The sequence below is a fragment of the Eriocheir sinensis genome, unplaced genomic scaffold (assembly GCF_024679095.1).
Source record: "Eriocheir sinensis breed Jianghai 21 unplaced genomic scaffold, ASM2467909v1 Scaffold179, whole genome shotgun sequence".
In the NCBI taxonomy this organism is placed as follows: domain Eukaryota; kingdom Metazoa; phylum Arthropoda; class Malacostraca; order Decapoda; family Varunidae; genus Eriocheir; species Eriocheir sinensis.
This window is the reverse complement of record NW_026111172.1, coordinates 485657-507633: the sequence shown is the minus strand read 5'-3', so window position 1 is coordinate 507633 and position 21977 is coordinate 485657. Positions and strand designations below refer to the sequence as shown.

The 21977-nt window shown below is 41.3% G+C and overlaps 1 protein-coding gene across 2 annotated transcripts in view; it reads left to right on the top strand.

Moving 5' to 3' along the window:
• The window catches only part of LOC126990588 (histidine protein methyltransferase 1 homolog), a 102821-nt gene that overhangs the window by 14183 nt on the left and 66661 nt on the right, over positions 1–21977 (top strand). For both annotated transcript variants that reach the window (XM_050849224.1, XM_050849225.1), the window contains exons 2-3: positions 447–519; positions 14574–14707. In XM_050849224.1, coding sequence (XP_050705181.1) covers positions 477–519; positions 14574–14707 — 177 coding nt within the window. In that variant the 5' untranslated portion in view covers positions 447–476. The remainder of the gene's footprint in view (positions 1–446; positions 520–14573; positions 14708–21977) is intronic.

Sequence of the window (21977 nt, the reverse complement as noted above, 5' to 3'; positions counted from 1 at the left end):
GTTTTCACCGTGAGAGCGTGTGCTAGCATTTGAAAAGCGCGGCGAAAACAGGGCCAATAATGGCGTCCAAATCGTAGGTTGTCGGGACTATCTATCAAGGGACTCTACAGATCACGACCCAGAAATGGGTTACGCTAAGTGGAAGACACTATTAACATGTTTCCTGCCAGCAGGCCGTGACCGCCCATATGTATTTTTCCCCATAGGTTATTAAGTTAGCCATTTGTGCACCTTCAGACCGCCCATATGTGCGCAAATGGTGAGGTTTGACTGTACAGTATATATAGTAATATGAAATTACAGGCTATTAAAACCTTTTTCAAGCTACCAGACCCATGTAATTTAAACTAATGGATATTAAATTATTGGTGCTGTACAGCAACTAAGTAACTTATGAATATTAAATATAACCTAAGAAGAATTAACAGATTTTTTTTCTTTCACAGAAATCCACAAAACCCCAGTCAGTGGTCACCATGTTTCAGTTCAACTTTAATGTGAATAGTGAAGCTGAGACTGGTAAGTTGGAGTGTGTACAACTATTGGAGCTTAGGCCTCCTTTCCATATTTTCACCAATCTCATAAACTTGTGTATCTGCATATTTACATCAACCCTTTCACACACCACGACGCAATTCACGTCAAAACAGAATCGTCTACATCTGAGCTTTTGACTTGCATCGCGTCAAAAAACTTTTAAAATTTACCAAAAACAAAGTATCTCTCAGAATCGCGGCAAAATTTTTTGCATCAAAGATCTAAGCTAGACCTATAAAATAAACTCTTGTGCCGTTGGATTTGAAGTGATAATTGTCCGTGGCATAGTTGCCTCTCAGCAGGCAGCCTGTGAGCGTGGGCTGTCGTCCTTTTAAATTGTGTCCGGAGCCTGGTAAGCCTAGATTACAGTTGTCAGACAAAATTTGGTGAAATTTATTCTTACCTCCGATGTAAAGTGATCGTGCCGTGATACAATATTTTTTTTTATATTCGCAGGGACTAGTAACTGTTACTGTTAGAAAATATGGCTAAGAAATTATCAAGTGAAGAGATTTTGAGACCCATTTGTACAGAGCATGATGATGATTCTCATGAAAGTGATGGTGATGATGGAAAAAGTAAAAAAAAAACTCCAGCAGAATGTTTGGGAGAGAGACTTAGTGATATTTATTATGATTATTATTGCGTCTGGCGAAGCTCTTCCAGACAGCAAATAGGTGTGCTAATAGTCATGTTTGTTATTATTATCAAAACTCTATTCCAGACAAAACTGATGTCTGTTTGACGTTGTGTGTTTTGTTTGCTGCCCTTGAGCTGTTTCTTCTACTGGAAAGAACAGAATAGATAGAAAAATATAGTTTCCCTCCATTTTCTCAAGAACTACTGGTCGTATGAAAATTCCAATGATAGCGTTGGAATCCTTATAAAAATCCCCCTTTATTGGCATATAAATTATAAAAAGTCAACTCAGGAAGTTTTAAGCTACAAGGTGGTGAATGTAAGCATTTCTTATTTATTTTTAATCAATGTTTTTTTCGGAGTCGGTAAACTTCGCTATTTATTTGCATTTCTTGATATCATTTCCTTCATACAGGAAATCCCCGATATACGAAAGCTCGATGTACGAAAATTCGGATATACGAAAGTGAAAAATATAGGACAATTTTCGGTTCACGAAAGACATGCTTCGCATATACGAAAAGTACGACAGTTTCCGCGCCCACTGTTTCGTACCCGATGTCTATATCGGTCGCCGCGCGCCGTCAACAGCCTCACGCACACTCGCAGTGATTAGGCAGCAAGTGTCCATGTCCAGTCCCCTCCACTTCAACGCTCATCACTTAGCGTTGCCAGTTTGTGAACCCCTTGCTTCGACTCGAATCCGAAACACATCCCCGCCAGCGTGAGGAAACGTGAGGGTGATGGAGGGGTTGGGGGGGGGGCTTGGAGTGGTGCGGTGGTGTACTGTTTGGCACGTGTTTCGGGCACGAGAGTCGAAACTGGCCTTTCACAGCTTGGGAAGTAAACATTGGCAATGTTAAGTGATGAGTTGTAGTGACGAGTTAGAGGGGATTGTCCTAACATATGTAATGCATTTCTATAACAGTAAAGGAACAGGAAATGGTAATTGTTTTTAATTATTTATAAGCCTTGCGTTTCATTGTATTGTGAGTAGTAAATTGCTTTTAAGCATAGTTATATTTAACTTTTTTTTTTTTTTTTTTTTTGCTGGCGCTGGTCCCTAACCCCCCTATTTATTAACAATCCTATGGGGGAAATGGCTTCGATATACGAAAAATCGATAAACGAAAGGTTTTTTCAGTCCCTAACCCTTTCGTATATAGGGGATTTCCTGTAAGGCAGAATAATCTTTTCCAAAACTTGCGATATATAATAATGCCAGGGAAAAAGAATACTCGTGGGTGAAATTTATAAAATGAAAAATTTCGCTGCATGGTCAGGCCATTCCACGAGGCCCCCTAGGGAGCCCCAGATAGATGTCGCAGTGGAAAGAGAAACTTATTAAACTTTTGGTGCGTGAAAGGGTTATCAACTCTGAAGACTATAGTTAATGTTTTTTTTTATTTTTTATATAGAATTGAATCCTCCACCCAGTTGTTTGCTCAGCAATCACTTTAAAAATTTCTCCAGGGTGCAGAAACTAGGAAATATTTTTGCTATTATTTAGCAGATCTGACTAATGTATTTCAGCGACAGACTTTTTACACTTATTTATTACATTCATTCTTCATACTTAATTAGCAGACTTCATATTTATCCTTCACATTTAGCCTTCACATAATGGGGCCAATTTCAATGTATATATGCCTTATGCATACATACATCTAGAATATTGCAGAAAATGACCAAAGAGGCATTTTATGTGATATAATGGTGGCAGGTTTTGAAGTTCTTTTGTTAAGCAGATCTAAACTGTGTGTTTCAGAGAGAGACTTTTCACAGTTATTTATCACATTTATTCTTCACATTCATTCTTCACACTTATTTAGCAGACTTCACATTTATTCTTCACATTTTATCCTTCACATAATAGGGCCAATTTGAATTATATATGCCTTATGCATATACATAGGCTATCTAAAATACTACAGGACCAGAGAGCCACGAAAAGTAAAGTAATGGTGACAGGTATTGAAGTTTTCAAGACATTTGTTGGTCAGCTGGTGAAGTGAGTTCAAGTCATTCAAGTTCTTTTAATATTTTTCTTGTACTGTTGAAGCTCTGCAACATGTTGCTGTGCTTAATAATTTTAACACTTATTTAAAGCAATAATATATAACCATATGAGAGCAAGAATTTGTTATTTGATAATAAATTGCTTTGATATGCTCAATTAGGGACCCCCTGGCTACCAGAACTGCATTGCTAAAGGTTCCAATCACTGGTTCTGATGCAAAGAAAATGCCACGAAAGACAACTGTGAAATCAGATTTCTTGCTAGTGGTGGAGATCACCACTCATTGTTAATGATCCCAACAAAAGGAAGTGACTGCAAAATTGGCTCATAGTCTGTGTGTGTGTGTATTTCACCATGGCCTGATCACGAGTTGGACTCGCAATCGCCAGCAAGTACGCTCCCGATTAGAACAACTGCAAGGCTCATTAGTCGATCTCTGGTACTGCCAGGGCGTCACACACCACACACCCTATCCCCCTTGCTCAAGGGGGTACAGTAACCACTCCTAGTCAGCGGAAAAAAAACCGGCCTGAGCGGGGCTCAAACCACCACCTGTCAAGCTGTGAAGCCTGCCAGCGCAGCCCTTTACAGACTGAGCCATCAGAGTGTGTGTGTGTGTGTGTGTGTGTGTGTGTAAGTGTGTGTGTATTTACCTAGTTGTAGTTTACAGGGCCTGGGCTTATGCTCGTGTGGTCCCGTGTCTGTATCTGTATTTGTCCAACTTTTCCTTAAAGTTTTGCACACTCTTCGCCGATACTACATCCTCACTTAGTCTGTTCCAAACCTCTGTATTTCTTTGCGGGAAGCTATACAGTAAACCCTCTGGTATCTGGGTTAATAGAGCCATGGGGCACCCAGATATGGGAAAAACCCGGATATGGTGTAGGTTAAGTCTACGGACCCGAAAACCCAACTTTCGCCTACCACATATAACCCTTTCTTTGCTGGTGGGACGGAACACAACTATCCCCTCAGGAGCAGTCAGGCAGCCCAGTGGGGGTCTCTTTTAATCTCTGTATCTCAAGAACTGTTCATCACAACTAAAAACCATAAACACCATTGGAAAGAGGAGGCCCAGATCTATCGGAGTCGGTTATGTATGCCTCTCCTGCGAACGTACATGCACGTTCAGGGAGTGATGAATGTGAACACTTACGGCAGTGCGTGCGTGATGATCAGCCATACTGAGGGAACTGCAGACATCTTTCCTTGAGATTCTGGCAATGTTGTATTGCCAACTGTAATATTTACAACTATTTGGTCAAAGAATCAGTCAGGTGATAGGTGAAGTTATGCAAAAATGCCGCTATATTGGACAAGAATATCCACCAGTTACTCGTCCGTAGATTTGCCGCGCTGGGCTGATATGATTTTCCACCAAATTTAGTGAAGAACCCACTCAATTTTCAATCCTGTGTTGTGAAAAATAGTGTTGGAACACTCACGCGGGAGATTTGAGTGCAGGTGGAGCTCACAGCAAGCGTTTAGCACCACCAGCAAATACGCCTAGCGCTTGCTGCGAGCGTTTAGCAATGAAAGGGTTAATATATCATTGGCACAAGTGAAGCTACTTAAGATCACGCCCAAAAGCCCACGACAGCCTTCCACGCCCGCGCATATGTATATATATGAAACAAGTGCAGGGACGATATGTTATAGTCATAAAAAAGAAAAATATGTTACGAGTTACATTTCAGCCGTGCCGCCACCACCCCGCCCCGCTCACCCTGAGAATATATATCTTTATTATCTCACAAATGGAGCTACTTAAGCTCATGTTCGTACACCCACGTCAGCCCTTTATGCCTGTGCACATGTGGTTATATGAAACGAGTGCAGGAAGGATGTATTATAGCCGTAAAAACGAAAAAATGTTACGGGTTACGTCAAACTGCCCGCCTTGCCCCACCGCCCCGGACTGTTTTCTGCAATATTACATTATCTATGCTAACGCCAGTGTAGGCAAGCCTCTCACCATCCAAAATGAATGCTTGGGCGTCGTGGCGTCTCTTGCAAATGATAATTAGTGACAACGTAAGAAATATTGTTGGGGCATTGCAGGGCTCTGGTCAGCACCTGCCATGGCCCCAAGGATGCGGGTGTTAAGATTCGCTCCTAATGGGGTAATTAACGCTTGTACACCTGACCTATATATATATCTATATATATATATATATATATATATATATATATATATATATATATATATATATATATATATATATATATACACACACATCGGCGCCATGGTAAGCGCTGCAAACACCACACACAGGCAAAGCAATGCCTGGAGAAGGTAGGGCACACATACAAAAGCAATTAAGTGGGCCATGGTGAACATAAACAATGGTGTGCAGGGCGCTTGTTATGTTGTGGAGCGCAAGGTAAAGAGAATCTCATTACCTTGGTGGTGCAGTACGCTGCCTGGGCAGAGCTTAGAGGCATAGCACGGGCAATTTGAACATCTTTTGGTGGTGCGACAATTTTTTGAATTTTTTGGAAAAAAATCACATTTTTGATAACTCCCGGATACGGGCGAGGTCAGATATGGTGCACCCAGATAACTGAGGGTTTACTGTATTTCTTCGTCTCTCAAGCATCTCCCCTTCCTCAATTTTTTACTGCGTTCTCTTGTGTTCCTGGTGTTTATTCCTTCTCTTAGTAGTAACTCCTCATTATCTGCTTCTTCCATTTTAATCAGTAATTTATAAATTTGTATTAGGTCTCCCCTTTCTCTTCTTTGTTCTAGTGTTGGCAGGTCCATTTCCTTTAACCTTTCTTCATATGTCAATCCCTCCAGCTCTGGAACCATTTTTGTTGCCATCCTTTGTATTCTTTCTAGTTTTTTTGTTTCTTCTTATGGGGGACCACACTGCCTCTGCATATTCCAATTTTGGTGTAATCATAGTGGTTATTAGCTTTTTCATCATATCCTTATCCCTGTAGTAGAATGCTAATCCTACATTTCTTACCATTTTATACGTATCACTGAATATCCTATTAAAATGACTCTCAGGTTGTATATTAGCTTGTATTGTCACTCCCAGATCTCTCTTCTTCTTGAACTTTTTTTAATATTTCTCCATCTCCCATTCTATATGTCCATTTTGGTCTCCCTTCACTCTTTCCCATTTCCATTACATGACATTTCTTCACATTGAATTCCTTTATTCATTTATTGTTTTACATTATTGAAAATTTTATAAATACAAAAAATTGCACTTTAGTTGTAATTTTCATTGATACCTTACATAGACTCAGAATTTTTTTGTCTATTTTGTAAAAAAAATTAAAGTGTAAAAAAAAACTTTTTGAGATACTGGCTCCTAGATTGTTTTCCATATCAACTGTGTCCTGCCATTTGTATTTGTTTGATTGGCATGAAATCTTCACATATTATTGTTCATACCTTGTTTACTTTCTGAAGTAGGATAAGGTATGTGGTTCCCCCTTTATAAAGATATTATTCACTCAAGGGTGATAGTATCAGAAGGGGACACCTTCCTCATTGTAGCCAAATTTTATTCTAGAATTCTCCAGGTTGGTATGCCTCAATCTTCTTTCCTGTTTTCTTCGTCTTCCTCTTGGATGTTGCGTGTTTGATTCTTTCCTGGTGCATCCACTTCAGAGATTCCTGTTGTCTTGGTTCACTCCCAAGGAGATGCATGATCATATTTGCACCTGTGTATCCAAAGGATGTGTCATTATGAACTCAACTCTCTTAGGACCAGAAAACTTGACTTTACGACACCTGATCCAAACCTATGAATGCAAAGATTCATATGGGTTCTGGGTAGTACCCTTCAAACATCTTTTGACGAGACTTGGGTTGCTAAGATCTTTGTAGACCGCATGAGTCATGCTATGACGCAATAGCGCGGGGCATTTAAATGTCTTAAAGGGGCGCCGTTTTTTAAATTCTAGAAATAATAAACTTTTCTATCTGATATTTCATGCTATCCCCGACATGATGAGCGAGACAAACATATTTCGTGGATTTGTAATGCCAGGAAGTTAGGTTAAGAATGGAATGTACAAAGGATCACAAAGGTAGAGGTTAAGTATGCTTACATAGTAATACATACGGTAGTAGGCGGTGGCTGAACAGATAGCGTGACGGCCACGCGTTCAGGAGGACGCGAGTTCAATCCCCGACCGGTGCCACCAAGCTGGGATTTTTCAGCCGCCGCCGAGTGGCTTAAAACTACCCACATGCTGTCCAGAAGACCACCTATCAACCCGGACTCTAGATTCTAGGATTAAAGATGAGCTCCAGGAGGGCAGCATGAGCCAATGCAAGATGGCGCCACTATAAACACTCACCTGCTCCAGAACGGGGTGGGCCGACCATCAGGACCCACCGGGAAGAAGCCTTGGACCGACCATCAGGATCCACCGGGAAGAAGCATACCGGTGCTATAGGCCAAGACGTATATAAAAAAAATTTTTTTAAATGTATACTTAACATCTACCTTTGTGATCCTTTGTACATTCCATTCTTAACCTAACTTCCTGGCATTACAGATTTAAAAAAATATTTGTTAAAAAATCAACCCCAGTCACTCCCCTTAAATCAGTGGACAATATCACCTGTGCTACATCTTCTTACCTCTGTGAATGTTTCATTCAGCTATAAATGCTGTTTCCAGTAAATGGCTGCTATATGAGCTGCTGCAGGAATATTGTGAGGGCCTGTTGTTGTGGATGCCATATTTCTAGCAGACTGTTAGGTCTAGCGGTTAGCTTGGTAGGAAGCACGGGAACTGTGTAAACAAACCGCTGCTCTACCCACAGCTGGATATTTGAAATGTCAACTCATTAGTTAACCAAGTACAGTAAACCCTCGATATAACGGACCCGCTTATAACGGATTTCGGATATAACGGACAAGGTCAGAGGGTCAGAAATCCACGGGGACTGACCAAGAAAAGTTTTTGACCAAACCGTGCCCGGTAACTACAACAGTGTCAGCTAGCCACCTCACCCTCCTCCCTTTATCTGCTGTCCCATCCTATGGTTACTGTGGTCTTTTCAGCCCACCTGATGAAATATTTTCCTCCTTGTGGTTTCCATTCAAATAAAGAAGGTATTTACACCACAAGAAAGTCTTATGCATCAGTCAAGTGGACGTTAATGTAATGGAAAATAGCCAAGTGTTTGTGAGTGTTGGTACTGACACAGCTTAACCCTTTCATTGCTAACGCCGCTACTTTTGGCGTTAGTGATTGCTGATGGTGCTAAACGCTCGCTGTGAGCTCCACCCGCATTCAAATCTCCCATGTATGAGAGTGTTCCAACACTAATTCTCACAACACAGGATTGCTAATTGAGTGGGTTCTTCACTAAATTTGGTGGAAAATCATATCAGCCCAGCTCAGCAAATCTACGGACGAGTAACTGGTGGATGTTCTTGCCCAATATAGCGGCATTTTTGCATAGCTTCACCTATCACCTCATTCTTTGACCAAATAGTTATAAATATTGCAGTTGGCAATACTCCCTTGCCAGAATCTGAAGGAGAGATGTCCGCAGTTCCCTCAATATGGCTGATCATCCCGCGCGCACCGACGTAAGTGTTAACATTCAACACTCCCTGAACGTGCATGTACGTTCCCAAGAGAGGTATACATAACCAACTCCTATAGATCTGGAGCTCCTCTTTCCAATGGTGTTTTTGGTTTTTAGCTGCGATGAATAGTTTTTGAGATACAGAGGTTAAAAGAGACCCCCCATTGGGCTGCCCGACTGCGCCTGAGGGGATAGTTGCGTCCGCACCGCGCGCAAGGAAAGGGTTAAAGGGGTTGCCCGTTACGTAGGTTAGGCAATGTTTAAGTTAAGTTTTGTTAGTTTAAATTTATTTGGCACGCGGGGTGGGGTGGCGGAAATACGAAGCACAAGATTGGACAGGGTGGCGGCGGCGGTGGCCCATTACGCCGGCTGGTGTTGCAAAAATACCTCTTCGCAGAAATAAGTCACTCTACTGTCCATCATGCATGCGCACTTGGGAAATGCACATCAGGAAAAACGTTAATTTGCTTGGATTTGTTCTAGTTTGTCCACTTGTGATCCATAGCTGGGCACGATAACAGAAAACCTTATTCCCGATAACCGATAACTGATAATGGAAAACCTTATCGGTGGCTGGAGTAGGTAGGAAGACACCTACTGAACGGGCGCAAGCCACTCCCGGTGAGGTATATATGGGAGGTGAGAAGGGAGCTGAAGCCCTCCAAAGACCCTTCCCATGTCCTCACTAACTGTTTCCCTATTGTCTCACCAACACCGGAGAGTAGTTCAGCATGCTCTCTAAAGACAGATCCTCTCTTTATCCACACCACACTACATTCACACAACATATACACCTTTTCCCAAAATCAAAATTTCAAAATGGCGCACATACACCAAGCCTCGGAGTCCCCGCCTGGGGGACCTAAATTCCCCAGGAGGACTCCTTCTGGCTGCCGACCCGAGAGGTGTCTTGATAACTCCTCGAACCTCTTTTTTCTCAATTTCTGCAACATTCGCGGTCTTCGCTCTAATTTTCATTCTGTGGAACATCATCTCTCCTCCTCTAAACCTCACCTTCTCTTCCTTACCGAAACACAGGTTTCTGAGGCTACTGACAGCAATCTCTACTCTGTTCCTCCTACTATCTCTACCTAAATTTCAATCCAAAGCTGGATGTTGCGCCTACGTCGCGACATCACTGCTCTCGTGCCCACCTTGACTCTTCTGAATTTTCCACCATCTGGTTAAGACTTCACTGTCATTCTATTACTAAATACATCTGTGCTGTTTATCTCTCACCTAACTCTACCAACTATGTAAAATTCTTTGACTATTTGAATTCTAAAGTGGAGCACATCTTGACCCACTCTCCCTTCGCTGAAATCTCCATCCTAGGAGATTTCAATGTTCACCACCAGCTTTGGCTTTCATCCTCTTTCACTGACCATCCTGGTGAACAAGCCTACAACTTTGCTATCCTCAACGACCTAGAGCAGTTGGTCCAGCACCCTACACGTATTCCCGACCATCTTGGAGACCGGCCCAACATTCTAGACCTCTTCCTTACCTCTAACCCTTCTGCTTATTCTGTCAAACTGTTCTCTCCGTTGGGCTCCTCCGATCACAATCTTATTTCTGCATCCTGTCCTATCGCTCCTGTACACCCTCTGGACCCACCGAAGAGGCGATGCTTCTGTCATTTTGCTTCAGCTCGGTGGGACGACCTGAGGATGTACTTTTCCGATGTCCCGTGGAATGATTATTGCTTCCAGGATAGAGACCCCTCTGTGTGTGCTCAGCGCATCACAGAGGTGATTGTCTCTGGAATGGAGGCATACATTCCTCGTTCTTTCTCTACTCCTCACGCTAAAAAGCCTTGGTTTAATCACGCTTGTTCTCGTGCTGTCAATGATAGAGGTAGCTCACAAAAGGTACCAGAGCCTTCAAACTAATGCTAATTATGAACTTTACATTTCTGCCCGAAATCGTGCCAAATCTATTCTCCGACTAACCAAAAATTCTTTCATTAATAGAAAATGTCAAAACCTTGCTTTCTCTAACTCTTCCCGTGACTTCTGGCATCTAGCCAAAACATCTCCTCAACTTCACTTCTTCATCTTTCCCTCCACTCCTCAGTCCTGACAGCAACACTGCCGTCTCATCTATCTCTAAGGCTGAACTCTTCTCTCAAACTTTTCTAAAACTCCACTCTGGACGATTCTGGGAATATTCCTCCTACTCATCCCCCCTCTGACTCCTTTATGCCTGTTATAAAGATTCTTCAAAATGATGTTTTCTATGCCTTCTCTGGCCTCAATCCTCAGAAGGCTTATGGACCTCATGGAGTGCCTCCTATTGTCCTTAAAACTGTGCCTCCGTGCTGTCACCCTGCCTGGTCAAACTCTTTCGCCTCTGCCTGTCAACATCTACCTCTCCTTCTTGCTGGAAGTATGCCTTCATACAGCCTGTACCTAAGAAGGGTGACCGCTCAATCCCTCAAACTACCGTCCTATTGCTTTACTTTCTTGTCTATCTAAAGCTTTTGAATCAATCCTTAACTGGAAGATTCAAAAGCACCTTCCACTTCTGACCTTCTATCTGATCGCCAGTATGGGTTCCGCAAGGCGTTCTACTGGTGATCTCCTAGCTTAACTGACTCTTGGTCATCCTCTCTTAGCCGTTTCGGTGAAACTTTTGCTATTCGCTGGACATATCAAAGCTTTTGATAGGGTCTGGCACAAATCTTTGCTTTCTAAACTACCCTCCTACGGTTTCTATCCTTCTCTCTGTACCTTTATCTCCAGTTTCCTTTCTGACCGTTCTATTTCTGCCGTGGTAGACGGTCACTGTTCTTCCCTAAATCTATTAACAGTGGTGTCCCACAGGGTTCTGTACTATCTCCTCTTTTCTGTTGTTCATTGATGATCTTCTTTCCAAAACGAACTGTCCTATCCATTCCTCGCCGATGATTCCACTCTGCATTATTCAACTTCTTTTAATAGAAGACCCACCCTTCAGGAACTTAACGACTCAAGGCTGGAGGCTGCAGAACGCTTAGCCTCAGACCTTACTATTATTTCCGATTGGGGCAAGAAGAACCTGGTGTCCTTCAACGCCTCAAAACACAGTTTCTCCACCTATCCACTCGACACAATCTTCCAAACAACTATCCCTATTCTTTGACAGCACTCAGCTATCACCTTCCTCAACACTAAACATCCTCGGTCTATCCTTAACTCAAAATCTCAACTGGAAACTTCATATCTCATCTCTTACTAAATCAGCTTCCTCGAGGCTGGGCGTTCTGTACCGTCTCCAGTTCTTCTCCCCTGCACAGTTGCTGTCCATATACAGGGGCCTTGTCTGCCCTCGTATGGAGTATGCATCTCATGTGTGGGGGCTCCACTCACACAGCTCTTCTGGACAGAGTGGAGGCTCAGGCTCTTCGTCTCATCAGCTCTCCTCCTCATACTGATAGTCTTCTACCTCTTAAATTCCGCCGCAATGTTGCCTCTCTTTCTATCTTCTATCGATATTTCCACGCTGACTGCTCTTCTGAACTTGCTAACTGCATGCCTCCCCCCCTCCCGCGGCCCCGCTGCACTCGACTTTCTACTCATGCTCATCCCTATACTGTCCAAACCCCTTATGCAAGGGTTAACCAGCATCTTCACTCTTTCATCCCTCATGCTGGTAAACTCTGGAACAATCTTCCTTCATCTGTATTTCCTCCTGCCTACGACTTGAATTCTTTCAAGAGGAGGGTATCAGGACACCTCTCCTCCCGAAACTGACCTTTCTTTCGGCCACCTCTTTGGATTCTTTTTAGGAGCAGCGAGTAGCGGGCTTTTTTTTTTTATTAATGTTTACTTTTTTTGTGCCCTTGAACTGTCTCCTTTGCTGTAAAAAAAAAAAAAAAAAAACGATATTCGTTAACTGGAGACACAATTATAGGTGATAACTGATAACCGATACCCGATATAAATCCACAATTCCGATACAAACTAGCGATAAGTCCGATAGGCGAAAACGATACTATATTGATATTTCAAATAAAAAATCAGATGAATTCAAATTTTCATTATCTGTATTTTAGAAAACTTACAAAACCTGAATACTACACGTTGACACGTACACATGGATGGTAATACTAGAAACGCCTGAACCGGTGTTGTGTTATTTGGCGTCCCCACCGTCAAAAGCGCCCAAACACTGGTCTCTCGTGAACTGAGCATCCTCAGACCAGCAAGCGTAAACCCGTACAGTCTCACAAAGCTTTTTAACCGTAATTAAGAGTTGCTGGAAGGCTGAATCAGACATACAGTACCACTACCACCATCCTTGCTGTTTCTAGAACGACACCCTGTACGAGTTGTATTTATAAGTACAGAGTGTCATTCTAGAAACAGCAAGGATGGTGGTACTGTATGTCTGATTCAGCCTTCAGCAACTTAATGTTAAAAGCTTTGTGAGACTGAAAACTACGCTTACTGGTCTGAACATCTTGATTCACAAGAGACCAGTGTTTGTAAACAAAAGTGCCAGCTTTTGAAGATGGGACACCAAATAACACAACACCGGGTGCCTTCAATACCATGGCATCCGCACAAACGAATATGGAATATCAAATTTGAGGCAGTGAATAATAATTTTTTGGGCAAAGTTAAATGATTTTTCTCTTTGATATATTGATTTTTGAGTGTAACATAAAAAATAACCTTGTGTTTTAATGTTGATGATCTAAGTATGAAATCTCTTCACCGAAGATATTTCATACCTCAAAGTTTTTTCTTACAACACCAGGCGCCCGGGCCACGCATGTGCAGTAGGGAGGAGACAACGTTTTTTTTTTCCAAGAGGCAGAAAAAAGTAGCGATTATTGCTAGTTTGGTTACAAAAGTAATGAAGATACCGATATATATTTAAATAAGTATCGGATGGCCGATAACCCGATTTTGTTATTAGCGATAAAGTATCGCGATAACTTATCGCAATAACGCCCAGCTGTGTTGTGAACGCCCAGCTGTGTTGTGATCTTTGTTTGCAGTGAGTGAGATATAGAAACAGTAAGCTAGTTGAACCTCTCTCTGCGAGCTATTTTGCAGCTGTGGCGGCGGGCGGAGGCGTGTACACAACAGGCATTAAAAAATCGATCATTTAGTGATTTAATGATTTCCGATAGAAACAGTTAGCAGATTATTTCATAACACCAAAAACTACCAAAACAAAAACAAACAAAAAAAAAAAATTAACCGTTCCGTCTGCCAGTGTGAGATAGGCGAACTTGTAAAATTATACCCATACCCGTAAAAATACGGCCCCCCCGTAGAGCCCCACTGCCAACTTGACAGCCAAAGTGCATCGCCAAGTTTGCTGAGCAGCTATGCAGACATTGTGCATACAACATACACAATAAAAGGAAATATATACCTATGTTTATTTGGTTCGTCGGTATTATTGTACGTGTTTTTAATTTTCTGCCGCTTATAATGGACTTAAAGCATTAACGGACTAAGTTCCCCCCAATTAGTCCGTTATATCAAGGGTTTACTGTATTACTAATATTATTGACCTGGTCATAAGTGCAAACGGTTGCAAGTTATATACGTCGTAACTCAAGAACTACCAGTACTGGCAATAATTCACCACTTATTAAAATATAAAAATTAAGAGAAAAATTCAAACAACTTGCCATCAGAAAAAGTTACTTCACAAGATGAATTGTAAATGTATTGAATCTCAAACAGGATTTTATTTGAATTTTTATCATTGTATCTCTTAAGCATTCCTCAAATTTTCATTAGTGTAGAGTCAAACTATGTATATTGGCTATGTGTTTCATTAACTACTGACTTCTACTGTCTCACAGATCCTCAGACTTTGGGAGGTGAGCACGGAGAGACTGTGCAGGTGTGGCTTCCAGCTCAAAAACATGAGATCACTCACTCTCATTTGCTTGATCCATCTGATGTCATAGCGGAAATTACTCTTTGTAAAACAAAAGTAAGTATGTGCATTGTTATGCATAGTTTTCAAATTGCATTTATTTGATAAATGAGTTTCATGTTCATCACAGCTGATAGTTCTCTGGATGTCTCCTCAAATTTAAGACATGTGTTGGTCAGCTGGTGAAGTGAGTTCATGTCATTCAAGTTCTTTTAATATTTTTCTTGTACTGTTGAAGCTCTGCAACATGTTGCTGTGCTTAATAATTTTAACACTTATTTAAAGCAATAATATATAACCATATGAGAGCAAGAATTTGTTATTTGATAATAAATTGCTTTGATATGCTCAATTAGGGACCCCCTGGCTACCAGAACTGCATTGCTAAAGGTTCCAATCACTGGTTCTGATGCAAAGAAAATGCCACGAAAGACAACTGTGAAATCAGATTTCTTGCTAGTGGTGGAGATCACCACTCATTGTTAATGATCCCAACAAAAGGAAGTGACTGCAAAATTGGCTCATAGTCTGTGTGTGTGTATTTCACCATGGCCTGATCACGAGTTGGACTCGCAATCGGCAGCAAGTACGCTCCCGATTAGATTTTTTACTGTGTTCTCTTATGTTCCTGGTGTTTATTCCTTCTCTTAGTAGTAACTCCTCATTATCTACTTCTTCCATTTTAATCAGTTATTTATAAATATGTATTAGGTCTCCCCTTTCTCTTCTTTGTTCTAGCGTTGGCAGGTCCATTTCCTTTAACCTTTCTTCATATGACAACCCCTCCAGCTCTGGAACCATTTTTGTTGCCGTCCTTTGTATTCGTTCAAGTTTTTTTATGTGTCTCTTCTTATGGGGGGACCACACCACCTCCACATATTCCAATTTTGGTCTAATCATAGTGGTTATTAGCTTTTTCATCACATCCTTGTCCATGTAGTGGAATGCTAATCCTATATTTCTTACCATTCTATACTTATCTCTGAATATCCTATTAAAATGACTCTCAGACTGTTGATTATCCTGTATTGTCACTCCCAGATCTCTCTCTTTTTGAACATTCTTTAATATTTCTCCATCTCCCATTCTGTATGTCCATTTTGGTCTCCCTTCACTCTTTCCCATTTCCATTACATGACATTTCTTCACATTGAATTCCATCTCCCATTTTATACTCCATTCCCAAATCTTATTCATGTCATCTTGCAGAATTTCACAGTCTTTACTGTTTCTTATATGTCTCATCAGTTTTACATCATTCTCTTTTGGCTTTTCCCTTATATACCATTTCTTTATCCTTTCTCCCAGAACTCTTAAAAAAAACACCTCTTTTTCCTCTTCTGATGTGTGTATTTACCTAGTTGTATTCACCTAGTTGTGACATATGGGAAAAGAGCTCCGCTCGCACTGTCCAGTCTCCATATCCTCTCCTATCCAACTTTTCCTTGAAATCATGAATGTTTCTTGCACAAACCACCTCCTCCTCCAGTCCATTCCACAGTTCAATGCTTCTGTTTGGGAAGCTAAACTTTTACACATCTCGCCTACACGTGGTCGCCCTCAATTTCTTCCCATGTCCTCTTATTTCTCTCTTGCACCACACACACAGGTCCTCTCTGTCCAGATTCTCCACCCCACTCGCCACCCTGTACACCGCTATCAGGTCTCCTCTCTCTCTTCTCTCCAGGGTTGTGAGCCCCATGCTATTGAGTCTCTCCTCGTAAGTCCAATCCCTAAGTTCCGGTACCATCTTAGTTGCCATTCTCTGTACTCTCTCCAGCTTTCTTATATTCTTCTTTTTGTGAGGAGACCAGACCACTGCTGCATACTCCAACCTTGGCCTCATCATTGTAACTTATTTTCTTCATCATCTCTTCGTCCAAATACACAAATGCCGTCCTTATGTTCTTCGGCAAATTCATAGTTTCTCCCATTATCCTGTTGATGTGTTTGTCCGGTGACATGTTCTCTGAGATAGTCACTCCCAAATCTTTTTCTTCCATTCCTCTGCATATTATCTCACTTCCCATCTTATAATCATATTCACATCTTCTACCACTCCTACCAAACTCTATTTTTTTACATTTCCCAAGGTTGAATTTCATCTCCCATGTACGACTCCACTTCCATATTTTGTCCACGTCCCTCTTCAGTGCCTCACAGTTTCACATCATTGACTCGTCTCAATAGCTTTGCATCATCTGCAAATAAACTCACATAGCTGGTCACTCCGTCCACCATATCATTTATATAAACAGCAAACATTATTGGCGCCAGCACCGAACCTTGTGGGACCCCACTCCTCACTGGGCACCAGTTGGAAACCCTGTCCCTGATTACTGTCCTCATTTCCCTGTTAGTTAGGAAGTCCTCCAGCCACTTAATAAGTCCATCACCCACTCCACCCCTATTTTTAATTTTCCAAATTAGTCTTCTGTGTAGTACTTTGTCGAATGCCTTTTTCAAATCCAGGTACACTCCATCCCCCCAGCCTTCTCTCTCTTGTATTAAATCTGTCATCCTTGAGTAATAACATAACAAGTTGGTGACACATGATCTCTCTCTCCTGAATCCGAACTGGCAATCCGAGATAATTCTCTCATTTTCTAAAAAATCCGACCACCTGTTTTTAACTGGCCTCTCACATATCTTCGCAACCACACTAGTGAGTGATACCGGTCTGTAATTTAATGGGTCCTCTTTCTTTCCTCCTTTATAAATTGGTACTATGTTTGCTCTCTTCCAATCTTGTGGTACCCTTTCTTCACTCAGGGAGGCACTCATTATGGAGTGCAGTTTCTCTGCAAGTTGCTCACTACATTCTTTCAGGATCCACCCTGATACTCCATCCGGCCCTGTCGCCTTTCTTACATCCAGCTTGTTCAAGCTTTCCTTGACCTCCTGCACTGTTAACTGTATCTCCTGCATAACCCTTCCTCTTTCCTGGCCCGGTGGTTGTACGAATTCGTCTTCCTTTGTGAAAACTTTTTGAAAGCTGTTGTTCATCACTACTGCCATCTCTGCTGGGTCTTCATATATAGTTCCATCCATTTTCAGTTTATTGATTGTTTCTCTATTCTTTAATTTGCCGTTCACATGTCTATGAAATAATTTAGGTTGGTCTTTGCATTTGTCGATTATATCTTTTTCATATTTCCGTTTTTCTGCTCTTCTAATCTTTGTATATTCATTCCTTGCTTGTTTGAAATTGTTCCACGCGTTGATTCTTCCTCGTCTCCTCCATCCCTTCCAAGCTTCCTCCTTTCTTTTTCTAGCCGCCTCACATCTTTTGTTAAACCACTCCTTTTTACCAACATCCTTTTTGGTTACCTTTGGGACATATCTATTCTCGGCTTCTTTGTACAGCTTTAAAAACTCACTCCCACTTGTCTTAAGTACTCCTGGCTTTGTACAGCCCACTCCAATTTGCATTCTCAAAAAAAGTTTTCATATTAACAAAGTCTGCCTTAGAGTAGTTTCTTCTCCCTATTTTATGATCCTCTTTTCGGTCAATCCTTCTCTTTTCTTTTACTTCAAATTCCACAATCGCATGGTCACTCTTAGCTATTGGGCAGTCTATTTTAATATTTTCTTTTACTTCCGGTTCCTTGCTAAAAACCAGGTCTAATCTTGATGCCTCTCCTTTCCTGAATCTAGTATGTTCCTTAATCCATTGCGTCAGCACATGTTCCATTGCCAGTTGCAGGAGTCTTCCTCCCCACGACTCTTCTGTTCCCTGCGTTTGCCAATCCTCCCATTCTACCTCTTTGCAATTAAAATCACCCATCAAAATTATTCTCACTCTCTCTTAACATTCCATGTGTGTGTGTGTGTGTTTACCTAGTTTTAGTGAACAGGGCCTGAGGTGCGTGTGTGGTCCTGTCTCCATGTCTATAATTGTCCAGTCTTCCCTTAAATTGTTTTATACTCATTGCCATCACAACTTGTTCCCTTGATCCATTCCAGGCATCTATCCCTCTATAAGGGAAACTGAATTTCTTGACATCATTTCAGCACGTTCCCTTCATCAACTTCATACTGTGTCCTCATAGTTGTCTTGCTCATTATTATTATTATTATTATTATTATTATTATTATCATCAGCATTATTACTATTATTATTATTACTATTATTATTATTATGTTATTGTTATTATTATTATTATTATTATTATTATTATTATTATTATTATTATTATTATTATTATTTTATTATTATTTTTATTTTATTATTATTATTATTATTATTATCACAGGCTAAGAATACCAGCCCTTCTGAAGAGTTCAAAGAACTCTATACCCAATTAGGGTCCCAATAGGAGGAACATTAGCCAAAAAATACCAAGTTGCCTTATTATAAATCTATTAACCCTCTCGTGCATGATGACGCTCAAAGGGTAAAAGGTCCTGGCGCACGATGATGCAAAACGCGTCATAAAAGTTAAAAATTTGATTAATAATTAAGTTTTCGGTGAAAGTGCGTCAAATTTGGGAGCGTCATTTGTTGGGATAAGTTTCTTAATGGTAGCATATGGCAACCTTCCTTAGGAGCGTAGATGAGGAGCTTTGAGCAATTTTTATTTGTTAGCCTACTCTGACGGGAGGAAAAAATAGTTTTCTTGGCGTAACTTGGGAACTAATAGGCGTATGAGGATTTTGAGGATACCATAAAAATCCTTACTAAATTCTGCTTTGAAACATATATTCGGCTAAAAAGTTGGCCCACAAAATTTCAAGCTAGCGAGTGGGGAAGAATTGGTACTTAGGATTTATTGTCAACAATACTCTATACGGAGACTTGAAACGAGTTTGTATTGTTTATATATATTTTCTCTATTTTTATTTGTGCATTATCTAGTACAAGTCTTTATGAAGCCATTGATACCAAATTTATTAGGGTATGATATATGTGTGAGGGTAAAATACGTGCAGGAAGGTAGAGTATCGCGTCAGAAAAAAAAGGCTGGTCGGGCCTGAGAAATGCATGATGAGTGGAACAAAAACTTATTGGAAACTTACGGTGTGCGAGAGGGTTAACCCTTTCACGCACCATGACGCGATTCACGTCAAAACGGAATCTTCTACATCTGAGCGTTTGACTCAAATTGGGTCAAAACATTTTTTAAAATTCGCCAAAAATAAAGTATCTCTCAGAATCGCTTCAACATTTTTCGCATCAAAGATCCAAGCTAGACCTATAAAATAAACTAATCCTCAACTCTCTCGTGCTGTTGGATTTGAAGTGATAATTGTCCGTGGCATAGTTGCCTCTCAGCAGGCAGCCTGTGAGCGTGGGCTGTCGTCCTTTTAAATTGTGTCCAGAGCCTGGTAAGCCTAGATTACAGTTGTCAGACAAAATTGGTGAAATTTATTCTTACTTGATCGTGCCGTGATACAAATTTTTTTTTTTTATTCGCAGGGACCAGTAACTGTTACTGTTAGAAAATATGGCTAAGAAATTATCAAGTGAAGAGATTTTGAGACCCATTTGTACAGAGCATGATGATGATTCTCATGAAAGTGATAGTGATGATGGAAAAAGTGAAAAAAAAACTCCAGCAGAATGTTTGGGAGAGAGACTTAGTGATATTTATTATGATTATTATTGCGTCTGGCGAAGCTCTTCCAGACAGCAAATAGGTGTGCTAATAGTCATGTTTGTTATTATTATCAAAACTCTATTCCAGACAAAACTGATTTCTATTTTGACTGCCTTGACCTGCCCGTTGTGTTTTGTTTGCTGCCCTTGAGCTGTTTCTTTTACTGGAGAGAACAGGATAGATAGAAAAATATAGTTTTCCTCCATTTTCTCAAGAACTTCTGGTCGTATGAAAAATCCAATGATAGTGTTGGAATCCTCATAAATCCTCAAATTTATTCATTATTTTATATATGTATTTATTTATTTTATTTATTTATTTATTTATTTATTTATTTTTTTTTTTTTTTGCTGCCTGTGGCACCGGTAGGTTGTCTTGAGGGGCCTCTTCAATGACCCTGGCCCTTTGGTGGAGCAGGTAAATTTTATTTATTGTGGCTGCTGTGCTATGTAACTTTCTTGGCCCATGCTGCCCCCTGGTGCTCCACTTGAATTGTTGCTGAAGTTAGGATTGATTGAAGATCTTGGCAGCATGTGGGTAATCTTTCACCACTCGGCGATGGCCTGAAAAATCAGCGTATTTTGGTGGGACACAAACTTAGGTCCATGGGCTCACCAAGTCCACACACTGACCACTCAGCCACTGCCGTTTATTTATTTATTTATTTTTTTTACAACAAAGGAAGCAGCTCAAGGGCACAAAAAAAGGAAACAATAATAAAAAAGCCCGCTACTCGCAGCTCCTAAAAAAAAAGAATCAAAAGAGGTGGCCGAAAGAGAGGTCAATATTGGGAGGAGAGGTGTCCTGATACTCTCCTCTTGAAAGAGTTCAAGTCGTAGGCAGGAGGAAATACAGATGAAGGAAGATTGTTCCAGAGTTTACCAGCGTGAGGGATGGAAGAGTGAAGATGCTGGTTAACTCTTGCATAAGGCTTTGGACAGTTTAGAGATGAGCATGAGTAGAAAGTCGTGTGCAGTGGGGCCGCGGGAGGGGGGGAGGCATGCAGTTAGCAAGTTCAGAAGAGCAGTCAGCGTGAAAATAGCGATAGAAGATAGAAAGAGAGGCAACATCGCGATGGAATTTAAGAGGTAGAAGACTATCAGTAGTAGGAGGAGAGCTGATGAGACGAAGAGTCTTAGACTCCATTCTGTCCAGAAGAGCTGTGTGAGTGGAGCCCCCCCACAAGTGAGATGTGTACTCCATACGAGGGTGGACAAGGCCCCTGTATATGGATAGCAACTGCGCGGGGGAGAAGAACTGGCGGAGACGGTACAGAACGCCCAACCTCGAGGAAGCTGATTTAGCGAGAGAGGAGATGTGAAGTTTCCAGTTGAGATTTTGAGTCAAGGATAGACCGAGGATGTTTAGTGTTGAAGAAGGTGACAGCTGAGTGTTGTCGAAGAATAGGGGATAAGGCTGGATTCACACGAGCCACTTTTTAGTGGTCAGTGGCCGCCACAAAATAATGGTCAAAATAGAACACACACATCTCAGTGGGTGGATGCACATGGGCCACTTTTTTGTGGTCACCACAAAACAGTGGAGAGTTGTGGCGGGCGGAGCCATTTTCTGACCACGCCACTGTTGCCGGCCACAGTGGCCGGGGATAGAGACCGTTGTTTCAAATGGCAGCGTGCACACGAGCCACTATCGGTGGCCACCACCCTGCCACCCGCCGCTTTCCCTCTGTCTCGACACTTGAACACCTGAATTTTAACTGTCATAAT